This window comes from Vigna radiata, chromosome 6 (assembly GCF_000741045.1).
Source record: "Vigna radiata var. radiata cultivar VC1973A chromosome 6, Vradiata_ver6, whole genome shotgun sequence".
NCBI classification, from domain to species: Eukaryota; Viridiplantae; Streptophyta; class Magnoliopsida; order Fabales; family Fabaceae; genus Vigna; species Vigna radiata.
This window is the reverse complement of record NC_028356.1, coordinates 26849516-26865911: the sequence shown is the minus strand read 5'-3', so window position 1 is coordinate 26865911 and position 16396 is coordinate 26849516. Positions and strand designations below refer to the sequence as shown.

Genomic DNA, 16396 nt, shown 5'->3' with positions numbered 1-16396 from the left:
ATTGCTTTCTTATGCATCTTCAAACACTTCTGAGTTTGATTGGTAGAGAGAGAAGGGGGTGGAGGGAAATTCGGATAATAATAAAAAAGAAGCGAAAACAAAGTTAAAATCTCTTTACACGAATTGTCGCGGCCTGTGATATGATATGCATGATTACTTTGTGTAAGGTCTGAATTTGGAAGAAGATAAAGACATGGAAGCTGCGATGGGATTGATGCGGAGGATTCCGCTGAAACACGGAAATTGCTCTCTCTGCACTTCTCAGCCTTATGCCTAACCACTCCTCCGATCTCCTCGCCCAAGTTGATCAGCCTCTCCAGGTCTCTCTTTCTTCAATCTTTATCCCAATTTCTGCAATTCACGAATTGCCATTTCTGGAACCGTAAATAATTCAATTACGATATTTGCTCTTTCTTGAAATAGGATTAAGGATAGTTTTTGGGTGTATCAGCCTCCACCAACACCAATTTTTGTCTTCCAATTTAGGGTTTTTAATCCCTTCTAATTTCCCAATTTTTCAAAACCCAGGTTTTCATTCTTAAGAAATGATTTATTTAAACTGTATGTATCAATTATTTTCAATCAAATTTAATTCAAAAATGAGAGAAAACCAACTCAACTCACCATACAGTGCCACCTCAGCCAAGTCACCGTGCCACGCACACACAATTTTAATGTCATCCACCCAAGTTAACGGCAAACCCTTAATTGATTAAATTTTTCAAAATCAGATACTTAATTGAGACTTTTTAAAATACTATGACCTAATTGAGAAAACCCTACATAAATAGGAACAATCTAAATGATTAATCCCTTTTTTTATTGGGAATGACATCACATCACTTGTAGTGAGTTTATATGTCTTTAAATTCAAAACACTCCAATTAATTATTTTTCCTGTTCTATTTATTTTAAGAAGAACCCAATAATATTTATAAAAAAAAATACTTTAATACTACAAAAGTTTAGATTTTTACCGGAGATTATTTTTTTCGTTTCCGGCGTTTTTAACTCCCAAAAAGTATATTATCTGGGATTAAGAAAACCCCTAAAAAAACTGTGGGAATAGAAAAAACGGTGTCAATATTAGTGGGAATTTTGCCAAAATCGTCGGTATTAGTGGGGTTTTTTCCAAAATTGCCGGTATTAATAGGTTTTTTCCAAAATCACCGAAAATAATCGGGGTTTTACTAAAACCGCCGAAAATTTCTACAGATTGTTCCTGTTCTATTCTAAGAAGAACCCAATAATATTTATAACAAAAATACTTAATTGGGAAATTGATGTTAATGTTTAATCAATTTTTAGTTCTTACATTTTGATTAAAATTATTAATTAAGTATTTAATGTATCGTTAGTAACAAATCATTTTATTAAGAATAATTTAACAAAATTTAGTGTGCGAAGATTAAAGGGTGAAACAAATTTTTAAATTAGTACAAATGTATTAAAGTTTCTGTTAGATGATCATTGCTCCTAAGAGCAACATTTAATGTTTAGGGTTTTTCTGTTTTAGTTTTAACGCTTTTTGTTTTATTATTAATGGTTCTGTTAGAGATTCTTAACAATCCCCCTTTTCTCTAATCTTCACCGGAATACTATATAATATAGGGCTTCTAGTGCTTATTTGTAACAAAAAAAACACACAACAATAATATACAAGAGTCTTAGTTTCTTACCTTTGTCTCCAGCGCGCCTGTTTTCCCATTCTTCGTTTTCTTCACATCACTCACAGTGCTCGAGTTCACCTATCATCTGACCTAAGGAAGCTTCTCGAGGAAGATATTCTTTCACATATTGGGCCAGAGACGTTGGGCCTCAGTCATTATGTTTGGGCCGGTTTTAATATGGTATCAGAACAGGTTTTGAACCTGTTCTGCCTTGGTTTCTGGCACGTTCATTTTCTTTCTTGGTTTCTTGGATCTTTTCTTTACCGCTGCCAATTATGTCTAACACCGCAAGTACGGATCAAATCAACAATCCCTCCAGCCCTTATTATCTCCACCTAGGAGAGAACCCAAGCATCTCCCTTATTTCACAGGTTCTTGATGAATCAAATTAAAATTCTTGGAGCAGAAATATGAGGAGAGCTCTTCTCTCTAAGAACAAGCTGAAATTTATAGATGGAAGGCTCAAGAAACCGAAAAGAGAGGATCCTCTTTTCGACCATTGGGAAAGAAGTAACATGATGGTGTTGTCTTGGATCATCAAGACCCTCTCAGCCCAGATAGCAGAGAGTGTTGTATATGTAGAGGATGCTCATGAGTTATGGGAAGAATTGAAGGAGAGATTTTTCAAAGGAGACCATTTTAAATTCTCTTACTTGCTGCAAGAAATTCATTCCATCAAGCAACGGGAAAGGAGTGTAAATTAGTATTTTACTGACTTGAAAATATTATGGGAAGAGCTAGAATTTTTGAGACCCATCCCATGGTGCAACTGCAAGATTCCTTGCAGTTGTGATCTATCCAAAGCCTCTCACAAATATAGAGAAATGGAGCATGTCATATGCTTCCTAAAAGGCCTAAATGAGTGTTATAATACTGTAAGGACACAAATACTTCTGATGGAGCCCCTGTCCAATATTAACCGTGCCTTTTCCCTTATCATACAACAGGAAAGGCAGGAGAAACATGACTCTGGATTCACTAACCAGGCTGACATCAAGATTCTTGCCAACAACACTGAAAGACAAAATAACTGGAGAGGTGATCAAAGCTGGAAAGGCCATGGGCGTGGTTTGGCACCTCGTAGTCAAGGAAGAGGGAAAGGAAGAAATCCCCATCAAGGGAAGCAACGCTCTTACTATCACAAGATGAATCACACAATTGATGAATGCTACTATAAACATGGGTATCCCCCATGGTACAAAAAGGGTGATAATAATGGTCAAAACAGTGTGGGACAGAATGAATGGGGATCTACAAATGCCTGCACTGCATTAACAGGTTTACAAACCAACCAACAAAACAATACCAATGCTGCCCAGAATTCCTTCACCCCAGAACAAATGAAGAAGATATTGGAAATGATTGATAAGACCGAGAACATCTCCCATAGCATCATTCAAATGCACAAAGACACCACAGAAGATAGACAAGGTATGTTTTCATGGATCATGGACACAGGAGCCACTGACCATGTGACTCATAAAAAAATCTATTCACAACATTTAATAAAATAAAGCCTATATCTGTTAAACTACCAAACAACTCTATTGTTACATCCCACTATGCAGGGACTGTGCAATTTTCATAGGATTTTATGATTTTCAATGTTTTGTACATACTAGAATTCACTTTCAACCTTATATTTGTTCAATGTTTGACTAGAGACATAAAATGTAAACTGACATTCTCTTCTAAGATGTGTGAAATCCAGGACAATTCTACATTGAAGATGATTGGATGTGCTAAGGTGTACAAAGGGCTCTACTACTTGCAGCCTGTTGGAAAGAACCTGAAATCTAGTTTTGTTTTCTCTTATGAACATGTAAAAATAAACATGCAAGAATTTTCCTTATATTCAAACTGATTCTAATAGTACTTGTGATATTTGCCATTATGCAAAACAATACAAGTTGCCTTTCCCTAAACATAATTCTCTATTTGCTAATTGTTTTTATCTTATACATTGTGACATATGGGGACCTATCTCCATCCCATCTGTACATGGGCATAGATACTTCCTTACTATTGTTGATGATTGTAGTAGGCACACTTGGGGTTTTCTTATGCATAACAAGGGTCAAACCAGAGAACTTTTGCAATCTTTTATTATAAAAGTCAAAACCCAATTTAATAAAACTGTCAAAATCATTAGGACCGACAATGGCCCAGAATTTAACTCTCCCAGCATATATGACACTTATGGAATAGAACATCAAACTAGCTGTGTTGAAACCCCACAACAAAATTTTGTTTTGGAGCGCAAACACCAACATATATTGAATGTTACCCGTAGTTTGATTTTCCAATCTAATGTTCCCTATGCTTATTGGTCCTATGCTCTATCTCACGCCATATACTTGATTAATAGGTTGCTCTCTTCTGTAATTAAAGACAGAACTCCTTATGATGTCCTAAAGAATGATTCCCCCACTTATCCTAACCTTAAAGTGTTTGGGTGCTTGTGTTTTGCTTCCACTTTGGAAAATAACAGAAGTAAACTTGACTCTAGGGCTAGAAAAGGAGTTTTCCTAGGATACAAGAATGCAGTAAAGGGATACATTGTTCTTGATATTAACACCAGGGAAATCTTCATAAGTAGAAATGTCATATTTTATGAAGATATTTTTCCCTATAAAAATGAACAAGGAAATAAGAGTGACTGTGATAACAGTCAAGACAATACATTTTTTTTTGTATAATTTTCCTTGTAGCCATGAATAGGCTCCAACCGAGAATGGAAGAGATCATCAAAATTTCACTGATAGTACAACCAACAATGCTGAAGATACCAATCCTATGGAGGAGGAACAAAGAAAACACCAAAGGAGGTCGAGCAGAGTGAAGAAAACCCCTGAATACTTAAAAGATTACATACAACCAGATCAATCATCTTCCACATCTTTGTGTGTCAAAAACAAGTTAAAAACCCCCTTACCCTATCACTACTACCTTATCTTATGAGTCTCTATCTGAAAAACACTTAAAATACACTCTTGCCATAACTGCTGGGAAAGAACCCACCTCTTATGAAGAGGCCAAAAATAGTCCTGAGTGGACTGATGCAATGCAGAAAGAGATTAAAGCCTTGCAAGACAATGGCACATGGTATTTGACTAAACTACCTCTTGGGAAGAAGCCCATTGGGTGCAAATGGGTCTACAAAATAAAGCACAAAGCTGATGGTACAGTGGAAAGATATAAGATTCGACCAGTGACCAAAGGCTACACTCAAAAAGGAATAGATTATTATAAAAATATACGTAAATAATTATTTATTCCCTGGTTCCATATAAAAATATACGTTCTATTCCAACTCCTAGCCAACCATAAGTTCAATTTTAAGAATTGATTCATTGCATTTTCTAACTATCGGATAAAATTATTATAAAACAAAATCAAGTAATTAAAAATTAAAACTCACTCTAAGACTGTGTAAGCATTCAAACTTCAAGTGAGATTATACTCACCACTTTACATGTAACAATACATGTTAACTTCTCAGCACTACTGACCAAAATAACCTGAATAAAAAAGACCTATACGTATAATTTAAAAGCAACTCGTTAAAAATTCATTTCAACATTTTTTTTCCTTACACTAAAAGTGTGCCTAAAGTCATAAAGATTATTTTAGCTCAAAATATTCTCATGTTTTTTTATAACTTATTTCTTACATGATTTACGGTTATATTATTCAAACCGAGCGTTTATTATTTACCCATTATTTACCCCAAGTGGAGGATATGCAGTTAATGAGTTGATTTTTCTAAATTAGAGGCAGAAAATTTTCAAACTTAAAAGTACAAAAGAAATATTGGACAGAGAACAATTTAAGAGTGTAAACTTTATATTTTGTATCTGGATATCATTTGTAAATTTTAACAATGCTCCAAGAACCGCAACTAGAAAGTGAACTGGTATATCCCAAAAAGGCATCTAAAATTAATCATATCAACATGCTCTAAAATTAAAAAAAAAAAACTTTTAATTTCCCTTCTTTTTGTAAAATTGAACAAAAACAGCATAAAAACTTTATCATGTAGAATCAAACCCTCATGGAAAGAAAAGAAACGGATCAAAATGCCCCAAAAGATGCAATGACCTAGCATCTTCCACTGCAGACAAAATAGCCCCTACCCTACCAACCCTATACCTTTAAACAAAAAGCCAAAGAAAAAAAAAAAAAAACCTGTTAAACAGGCAGGATTGAGGCACCTGTAACTTATTGCAATATTTGCAAAATGCAGGGTTCTAATAAAAAACCCACCCCTCTTCTTTCACTCTCAATTCATTAGCATTCAGAACAAAAGGAATGGAACTAATCATCTGCCATCAAAAATATGAAACTTGGATCTAACTATGATTAAGGAAACAGTGTGTCAAGCATCAGATCCGGGATCAGTAGAGCTCAATTCAGCAGAAGATCCATGCAAGTTAGATGCATAGGATTCGAACAACTTGGACAGCTTTGGTTGCATGCCCTGGCATAGCTTGAATGTAGTTGGGTCCAAGTTCTTGCACTGAAAAACAAAAGCCAATGAAAGGTATGTCAACAACCGAATTCGGTGACAGAAAGTTGCATTAAAATGTAATTTGGAGCGGCAAGCAAACAACGATAGCAGAAGAGTTCACTCAAGCATGATAAAACTAAGCATATTTGAATTGTAATCATCATTAATCAATTAATCATCATTAATCAATACAAAACTAGTTCGAGATATCATTACCTCCTGATAGAAAGCATTGATTTCCTCTTCTGTAAGGCCTTCGTCCCCGTCTGAGTTCTCCTCCCAGCCAAGAGAACGAAGGAACGCAGCTTCTTCCTCATCTGGATATATTGTAGCACATGCAATTGATTCTTTCTCTTCATCATCAGAAAGCCTTTGAAACTCTTCATGAGCATGGGTATTACCATTGCAAGTTAGTTCAGTAACATTTCCAAGAGACTGGGGACTTGCAGATTCGTTAACTACTTCCCTATTCACTTCATCAGATTTCTCCATCATTGGAGAAGAAACCATTGGGCCAGAATCTGGAAGACCAGTAGAAGAGTTCATTAATGTTTTTTTCTTAATGAGATTGAAGAAATCATTCCGACTCTGAACTTGAGAGATGGAAAGCTTCTTATCCAATGTTGAACCTAATTTCAGATCCAACGTAGTTGGTTTCCGTTCTGTGGAGGATTTTAGGTTATTGGGGTTCCTCAAAGGAACAGAAGCAGCTCCTGAAGCAACATGTTGATTTCCTGGTTTGCTGTTAGGATAATTCGTAGGATGTGATACTTCCTTGGAGGTAGGGGAAGCACCATTTTCCCACACAACTGATTTCAGATCAGTAAACTTTCCAGATGTCTTTGGAGCTTCAACTTTGGCATTTACACTGCGAACAGATTGGCTTGCGATATGCAACGCAGAGGGTTGCTGTGGCACAGTCTTCGTAACTACATTCATATCAGCATTTCTGATAGCTGTTTTTGGCTTTGATTTCTCAGAGCTAAGAACCTGAAAAGAGAATTAACAGTAAATTCTTAAACACTTTTAAGAGAAAAGAAAATAACAGATAATATTTTATCTTGTAATGAAATATATTTTATTGAATACAAGAAAGTAAATAGACATGCTAGAAATATAAACTTCCGAAGTTTTGAAGTAAAGAAAACATCCAACTTTGATTTTGTTGAGAAAATGCATCATATAAACAACCCTTATTTCTTCCAGAGATTCTATTAATAAATGGAAACAACTGGAGCTACCATATTATAATAACACAATTTACATAACCAATTTTAGGTATGCTCGAAGGAAGTCACAAAATTTCATGTACAATAGCGACATACAAAAACCCATCCCATCCAGTGAACTAACCATAGAACCATGTAAAACAAAGTAAGAATAAGGAAACGGGAAGGTAGTAAAAGAAGAGAAAAAAATCGTGGATTATATTTGAAACGGGCATGAAAATACTTATCACTAAAGCAGGTAACAAACAGTTTATCACAACGTAAACAATGTGGTTACAGAGTTATACATAAACATGTCTCTCGAGCATTTCTTTAGAAACCCTTTTACAGATTTATTTAAAAAATCACATATTTCGCACACCATAAAAAAATTAAAAAGGTTTTAAGCGGTTTAATATCAAATCATGACAGATTGTTATTCCAAGGAACCACATAATCCAAGCACACAGATTCCTTATACACCATATGGGAGATGCTTGAGGAGAGATAGGCAGTCCAGAATAGTGCTACCAATGATTCCAGCGCAGTGTTATCAATGATGGATGGTAGAACATGGCAGGACAATATTCAACCATATACTAACAGCACTGGAGCCTGGACTATGGTGCCGAGGTAGCAGGCCTCCCCTCACAAGTTGCAAATGGCAGTTGGCAAAAAATCTGCCAAACCATTCTGCCATGGCACTACCATTTAACAATATTGGTCCAGAGTCAAAACGACAAGAACAGGGAAATTCTTGGGAACTCATGGTGAACCAGTACCCCAAGGACTTGCACACTAGATTAAATAAAACAGGTTTAGACACCACATACAGTTGATGACATTTTCAGATTTTGGTCCAAGCATTATTTGTAAAATGAAATGTTTGTCACCTCAGTCCAGTGTTCAAGGAAGCATAAAGATATCACTAATAAGAAACCACCACTCAGATAATTCTTAAAAATAATCTTTAAGTCTAACTCAACCTTAAAATTAGTTCACAAAATGAGAATTACATGCACTTATAAACTATAATTAGACCATATCTCTAGTCAACATGGGATGTCCAACACACCCTCTTATGCCAAAAACTAACATCTTGAGTGTGAGACTACATATGTGTAAGTGTTCAAATAGCCAATGGTATGATAAGTCCAACAAATCTTACTACAATAGGTTATGATACCATATTTGAAAGTAAACTTTGGTCTACCATAATCCTACAAACCGACTCATAAGGTAGATTTTCACTTATTCATATATTACAATTTGATCATATATCCCATTGATGTGAGATTTCCAGCAATAATGATATGCTTGCTTAAAAAGTACAAAAAGAAAAACCAAAAAGCAACATTCTTTACTTGACCATATTAACCATTTTATCAATACTATTTCCAATCTGATAGTGTTACACCACAACCTCCACCATCAAAAAAATTCCAGGTCATTCAAAACACTTTTCAAATTGTCAACCTTAACTCAGACGTTTACCACTAAATAGCACTCCAACAACAACAAATCCCCATCCTGCCAAAAACTAGCACTCTAATACAAACCAAAATAAACTAAAGAGCCAAAGTACAAATCTAGCTTTAAATGTTACCCTACAACCTAGTTATACATGTACTAATTAAATCTACCACAAACAAAAAACTAATATACAAAATATCAATTAAAACAAGAGCTACATAAGGATAAAGATTAATTGTCAGAAATAAAATCCTGCTATGCAATCTATAATAGAATAAAGTTCAAAAAAACAAACCAGAAAAGTATTTCACAATCTCTTACCGAAGCTTTAGCCATTGAGGGTGTTACTGGAATCAACTGTCTTGACTGCTTGATAGCCAGTTCCTCGAGTCTTTGGGTTTTGACCAGCACCTACAATTGTTTAGGGCTTATTAATTGATCATGGATATAAATAAAAGATCACTAAACTGTAAGAAAAGAATAAGAATAAAGAAGCTAGTGACACAAGTAACTAATTCAACTACCTGGGGAGTAGTGCGAGCTCGGGATGGAGTCTGTGCCAATGCTTCAGCCATATTAAGACTGGCTGTTGTAATTGATGCCATAGACCCAGAATTTGTACTAAAAGTGTGCTGCACTGGTAGAGATCCAGTACTGCTGCTCCCAATTATGGCAGGTACCTCTGCTAGTGCAGATGTCCATCCCTCCCCTCCAATCAAAGTGGAACTTCCAACAGGTAAACTCTGACTAGAACCCAAACCAGGAGATGAAACCCTCACCACTTCAGCTGTCCCCTGCTTTTCTTCAATACCAAGTGATGGAAAATCCTTGTCAAAGACGGCTTTTTGAATGCTACTAATAACATTACTCCCAGAAAGTATTCCATTGCTATTGTTCTGATGGCTATTGCCACCAGATTTAGTATCAACTGTTACTCTACGGTGTATAGTCTCACTCTGTTTCCTGGAAACCATTGAATGTGAACGGCGCAGTGGATCCTTCTCCAACCTCCCAGAAAAGAGATTGGCCAATGGGTCAGAACCATCACAATCCCAGTTATCTCCAAAATTGGATCTCTCTCTCTCTCTATCACGTTCTTTGTCACGATGACTTCTGCTAAAACTACTGTAGGCATGCTTGGCTGAACCATTTATAGAACTCCTCCGAGAATTTGAAGAGGATGTCCGTTCAAGAAACAGAGAACGAGCAGTGTCAAAATCACCAGCATTCTTAGAAGACTTATTCCTTGTATGATGAGCCACAGAAGAAGAATCTACACAACAATGTCAAGATGGTTGGTATTTTTCCCCTTTTCAAGGAATAAAACATTAATAAACTTAAATACCCAGGGTTTTAAATTGTGCAAATAGCAGACAAGTGCAGCCGCAAGAAATCCAAACATTGACACAACTCCAGCGAGTGAGAGTCAAGAAGATATCATTGATGTTACAAAACAACTGTCATGACAATTCTCTTTCAAAATAGTGTATACGGCCAATTCTTATCTCGTGCGCATTAAGAAACAATATTCTTAAATACGGGACATGAAATTCTGAATTAAATCAAATAAAAGCATTGAAAATGTAAATAATTAAAAAAGAGAGTCTAAATTACCAGTGTGATTAGAAGAGGAGGGAAAATGTTGGGTTGAACTTCCAGCCCCGGCAACACTTCCAGCACTTCTCAACCACTCTGGAACTAATGTGGGTTCACTTCTTTCCATAACTAACTCTGAACATCATCAGAAACAAAAAAATAGAAAGTCGTGTGCTCCTCTTCACCAACTCCACCCACAAGTAGCACTATCGCACTTGTTTTTATCGCTTAATAATCTCCATTCTCTACCCTGTACCACTCATCACTATCCTAAAACCCAACCCAATCATGAAAAACCCATTCCAAACAAAATATCAGCCCTTTCACAGTAACATTCAATCACGCCTCAATTCCCAATCCTTCAACAGTTTCCAAATAATCCAACCTTCCCAACCTGATTCTCAATCTACTACACCCGCAGCCTCAACTCATCCAAAACAAGATGCTAAAGACAAACCCGAGTCTTGAAACACAAGACAATGTTGCGAAGGAGGCGCTTCTCAAAGCTAAGCCTCCATGATTAATCAAAACACGGATATCCACTCTAAACCACTCACAGATGTTTCACCTCCCCATACAATTCAAGAACCGATAATTGAGAAAACGGAAGCACCACTGCTCCAACAATGGCAGAACTCACTGCATTGCAAACCCATCCACGACACCAAAATTAAAAAAAAAAAAAAACAAAATAAAATAAAAATCCCTATAATTCTTGTCCAAAATAAATAGGTAAGGAAAAAACAGAGAAGAATAAAACACACGTGATTAATTGGTGGATGTAAGAAAAATCTTCTCCTGAACCTAGGGTTACAGAGGAAACGTCGATGTTTGATTGCGAGAGGAAAAAGAAAGCCACAGAAGAGGAAGCAACTAACCCTAGAAGGCTGGCAGTGATTGACGATGGAAGTGAAACGTCGACGTTTTTAAGTGATAACAGACAAGTCTTATCGCGTAATGCTTATAGGGAGAAGGAATACGAAGAGTTGGTTCTGTTTAGGTTTGAAGTGGGAGAATGAACGAGCAAAGAACCAGAGAGAGAGTGTGTGCAGAAATAGGGTTTTGTTTGTTTTTTGTTTAGTGCGTGCGAAATTGAGAAGAAAACACAAGGTATAATTTTCTGTTAGTTTCCAATACTCAGAAGCAAGCCTACGAGTTATGATGAACACTCTCTCTTCTTTCTGTTTTTTTTTTTTTTCTTTTCTTCTATATTATAATAATAAAACAAAAATTAATTTTTTTTTGTGAGCCCATTTCTTCTTCATGTGCTTTATTTTTGTTACGTATTCTCTCTCGGCCTCTCAAATCTTGATATTGTTACGACTTTTTAAAACAAAGAAAACCGTTCAATTAACCAACCATGAGGTTACTTTTGTCATTTTCTGATGAACAACCAAGTTCATGCAGTTAACGCTCATATTTACACACAACAAACTATACAATGACAACTGGCAAATTTTTAATAAAAAAATATAACTAAATACACACATAATATATATATATATATATATATATATAATTATATATATATTTCTTGAATTGTATGCCTCTTTACTTTCTACTTTCAACAAATTACATTTTAATTAATTTTTATTTGTACTTCTCTAATGGCATGAATTTATTTAACCAAATATCAATTAGCTTTGTGTAGAATATTTATTTGTTCCGTTTCAACATACTTTTAATATTAACATTTTTACTTTTGTTAACTAAAAATCAATGCAGATGCATATGAATTTTAACGGATGAAATTTGATTGGAGGCTATACTACATCGGAGTACCTTTAGATATTTCAAGACTAAAAAAATAAATAAACTTAAAATTAAACTAATAATTTTATTTTGATGAAATAATCTATAAAATTATTTCACATTTTCTTTTTTTTTCAATTTTATTAATTTATGTTCTTTTTTATGTTTCTTTTTTTCACTTTTAATTTTTTCTTCAATTGATGTTGGTGTAAAGTAGTTTTTAGAATGGGTAATCAAAGTCTATAAAGACGATATACTTCTTTATATTTATATTTATATTTATATATATATATATATATATATATATATATATATATATATTATAAAATAAGTAAATAAAATAATAAGTCAGAGAAGTATATAATAAGGATTTGTATTGATTTATTTCACACTTTAATATTATGATCAATCACTTTGATATTATAATCTACTTAAGAAGTTTCATTAATCAAGTTTTTTTATTAATACAAATATGAAAGTCTTCAGGTTACAAAGAGTTAATTCTCTCCAAGGATCATGTATATAAATTTTTTCAGGTTACAGCATATTTAACATCTTCATGTGTCTTTCTTAATTTCTTCTTAAATCAAAAACTCGCAATTACACAAAATAAAATAATATCTCATGTCAGAAAGCACAATCATGCTTACAAGGTATACTTCACAAAGTGAAGGGTATTATAATGATTATCACTCAACCCAATATCACTCTATATAATATAAATTTGACTTTAAACCCTTATAGTTTTCCAATTTTCTATCTCTTTAAGATTTAATAGTATTTCAGGAACTTCACTATTTTCTCTTGTATCATTTTCCTTTTTTTTATCTTGGTCTTGGTAATTATAATCACATTATGTCATATGATCGTTGATGCATAATCAATTCAGCATATTCTTTATATCTTCAAATATCTTCTTATTTCTTCATCTAGAAGTATTTGACATGACAATAAAAATATATTTCTTCTTGTGAATTGTTTGTTCTTTCCTTTTTAATCATTCAATAATTTGAATTTCATACTTTAAAATGTTGTGGCTTTAATCATTTGGAGATTCTCTTATAGTCTTTGATCTCTAGAGTCTTTTCCTTTCTCATGATTGGTTGATAAATATATGACAATATTAATGACTTTAATTAGAGGAGATTTCCTTCTTTATCTGTTCATTCAGATATTCGATCATCTATGATATTCTTCATATATATATCTTTAACCAAAATATCTTCAAATAACTTTGAGACTTGCTTCACAATTCTCTTAATTTTTCTTATCATCAATTTCAATGTTTAGATTTCTTTGATCACTTTAGGCTAGATTTTCATATGACCTTGTGATTTAATAAATCTATTTTGCGTTATTTGAACTTGACTCATTTAATGCATATATTCGATTTACTCGTCTGGTCATTCTTCCATTTGAGTCGTCTAATGGAAGTACTTGTCTAATGGAGATATTTATCATTCAACTTTATAAGTTGAGTTTGACTCGTCTAACACTGATACTCCTCTAGCACCTTTGTGTGTTTGTGTTGACTCGTCTAACACTTTGATTTGTCTCGTTTACTGCTTGTAGGAGTCTAATGTCATACTTCATCATGTTGACTCGTTTGATCAATGTTCTTGTCTACTAAGTTCAACAGAGTCTACATTATTTAAGTCTTCTAGTGGTTTGGTCATCTAACTACATAGTCGTATGTCGAATGTATAATGAATACTTCTGATTAAGCTTATCTAAGCTTCAATTTCTTTGGTATTTGCTTTAGACTTTAATCATCATTTGTTATTTGGTACTTGTGTTTTGTTATGATTTGCTTATACTTATTAAATACACATTAGTTAAATAGAAACATATATTTACAACAAAAAAACATGATCATTTAATAGTCATAAGTTCATGTCTAATAATGTCTTAAACCTAACAAACTTTTCCTAAGTCCAGTGTTTATCTAATAGCATTGTCTAATCATCTTATAACTATTCTAAAATATTATCTAACTAATTTAATTATCTTCTTTCATTATAAATTTGTTCTTATTAAAATCTACTTACTATCAAGTTTGTCTAATGAGATTGTCGAATGTCTAATGCTAATAATTGATTACTACATAAGTTAGTCTATTCATTTTTTTTGTGAAAGTATTTTAAATAGAATGTGTAGATTAAATAAATTATCACATATAACATGTAATTCTAAATAAAAAATATTATTTTTTTTAGTTAGAAAATTTCTAAAATATTTTTTTAAATATATGAGTATAATTTTAAATTTATATTTTAATAGTAATAAGTTGCTTCTAGTTTTTTATTGGAGTTTATTTCTCTACATTCGTATACACACATTCATTTTTAGTTCTTTGAGAAAAAAATTTAAGAGAAAATATGTGATGATGTCACGCAAACAATACTTTATAATATTTTATATGATACTTTAATTGATCTCAATGATCATATCTATCAAGAGAAAGATGTGTATAAATTACCTTAATTTGAATTCCTTAACAATGTAAATTATTAGATGTATTGAAACATAATTTAACAAATCAATTTGAAAAATTATAATTCTATAAATTTATAAATATGAAGTACACTTCTATTATTTTTTAACAAATATTTTATGTTTGTGATGGTAATAAATGAATCTAAGATATTTTAAGAAAACAATTATGAAAACTTTAAAAATAATCCTGCCAACATGTTTAATATTTTTGTTCAAACTATTCATCTTATTCAATTTCATCTAAGTATTAATGTATGACTTAATTTGGTTTCTTAATTTTAAAATTCACCAAATTTCATATTTTTATCCAAATTTACTAACATTCTTATCAATCAAAGCCCCATTGTCATTATTAATTGGTATCAATTTTTAATGATTTTAGAACACATATTAAAATGTGTTTTTATATGATTTTCAAAATCTATTACAAAAATGTTGCTATTGTTTATTTCTTAAAGAAGATAAATATATCAAATAAATTGTTTGATGAAATGAATTAAACAAATGATGACTTAGGAAAATATTTGAACTTTTCACAATCATTATCAAGTGCATTTCAAGGATAGTTGTAAAGATTAAGAAAGTAGAAAGGAGAAAAATGAAGATGAGCATATAAAAGATGCATATAAAATATGACTAGACGAGTAAACAAACCAATGAAGAGTATTAGATTGATAAAAAAAATCAAGTTTAGAATGTTGCAAAAGAAATTTATCTAATCACAAGGTGATCAAGATCAAAAACTGATCTATAACATTTGAACATAGAAATGGATTATCAAGTCAATAAGGAAAAATTTATACGAGCATGATTGTACAACAAGACTCAACATATTTTGAACATATTTTGATTAAAGATTTTTATTATAGAGACAAATGATAATTGAAGATATTGTTGAAGATGTATTTAAAGAAAATCCAACAAAATATAATTGAATATCAAATTATTCATATAAGGAAGTAATTTGAATCTCTCTTTCATTGATTACTCTAAATATTGTCATATGAATATTAACCAATCACGAGACTATGCAAATTGAAAATTAGGTGAGTATATTCAAATGATTGAAGCCACAATGTTATAATGTTTTAAATTTAAATTTTTTAATAGCCAAAAAGGAAACAATTGATGATTGATAGGAAACAATGCACTTTGATTGAATATCAAGAACTCCCAAGTAAAGAATGGTGAAGATACTTGAACAAATTTGAAGATATTCTTCACCAACCGTCAAATGACATAGCGCAACTATAAATATCAAGACCTAATGAAGAAGAAGAACAAGAGATAAACACAAAAAGTATTGAAACACTATCAAATATATTTTTAAAGAGAAAAGTGAAATAGAATACTCTGAGTTCATATTGTCATATTCAATTGTTAGAGAGTGATATTGGGTTCAACGAAACCATTATAAATCTTTCACTGTGTGAAGTAAACCCTCTGAGTATTATTGTAACTCTCCTGCATGAGAGATCATTTGATAATTGTAATTGTGAGTTCTTGATCTCAAAAGGAGATTAAGACAAAATACATAAAGAGGTCAAACTTGTTGTAACCTATAGAGGTTTATACTCATGATTCTTAAAAAGGATAAACTTGTGAACTTGAAGAGGAGTTACTCGTTGTAACCTAGAGAGGTTGATACTCATTGCTAATCAAATGTTTTCATTAGTGAATTCTTTAAGCAG

General features: G+C 32.8%; 2 protein-coding genes across 4 annotated transcripts; one reads left to right on the top strand and one right to left on the bottom strand.

Moving 5' to 3' along the window:
• Nucleotides 1-2494: 2494 nt before the first annotated feature.
• Nucleotides 2495-3534, top strand: LOC106763635. The gene is made up of 2 exons (XM_014647802.1): nt 2495-3101; nt 3293-3534. The coding sequence occupies exons 1-2, from the start codon at nt 2495-2497 to the stop codon at nt 3532-3534; spliced, it is 849 nt and encodes a 282-aa protein (XP_014503288.1).
• A 2129-nt stretch (nt 3535-5663) lies between these two features.
• LOC106765240 lies at nt 5664-11652 on the bottom strand. Of its 3 annotated transcripts, none has more exons than XM_014649787.2 (6): nt 11222-11652; nt 10476-11096; nt 9386-10134; nt 9183-9272; nt 6397-7170; nt 5664-6189 (listed from the first exon to the last, which is right to left on the bottom strand). In XM_014649787.2, exons 2-6 carry the CDS (start codon nt 10582-10584, stop codon nt 6049-6051), a joined length of 1863 nt encoding a protein of 620 aa, XP_014505273.1. In that variant the 5' UTR covers nt 10585-11096; nt 11222-11652; the 3' UTR covers nt 5664-6048. The 3 variants fall into 3 exon arrangements, with proteins under 3 accessions (XP_014505273.1, XP_014505274.1, XP_022638041.1); XM_014649788.2 differs by having other exon boundaries at nt 11336-11652; XM_022782320.1 differs by having other exon boundaries at nt 10476-11652.
• Nucleotides 11653-16396: the final 4744 nt, after the last annotated feature.

What these genes read in the sequence shown, in the direction of transcription:
- LOC106765240 (XM_022782320.1), bottom strand. Translation starts at nt 10,584, where the DNA reads ATGGAAAGAAGTGAACCCACATTAGTTCCAGAGTGGTTGAGAAGTGCT. An exon ending in GAGCTCGCACTACTCCCCAG is followed by an intron (nt 9,273 to 9,385) that starts GTAGTTGAATTA and finishes AAACAATTGTAG; the next exon opens with GTGCTGGTCAAAACCCAAAG. An exon ending in CCTCAATGGCTAAAGCTTCG is followed by an intron (nt 7,171 to 9,182) that starts GTAAGAGATTGT and finishes TTCTCTTTTCAG; the next exon opens with GTTCTTAGCTCTGAGAAATC.
- LOC106763635 (XM_014647802.1), top strand. Translation starts at nt 2,495, where the DNA reads ATGGAGCATGTCATATGCTTCCTAAAAGGCCTAAATGAGTGTTATAAT. An exon ending in CACCACAGAAGATAGACAAG is followed by an intron (nt 3,102 to 3,292) that starts GTATGTTTTCAT and finishes TGTACATACTAG; the next exon opens with AATTCACTTTCAACCTTATA.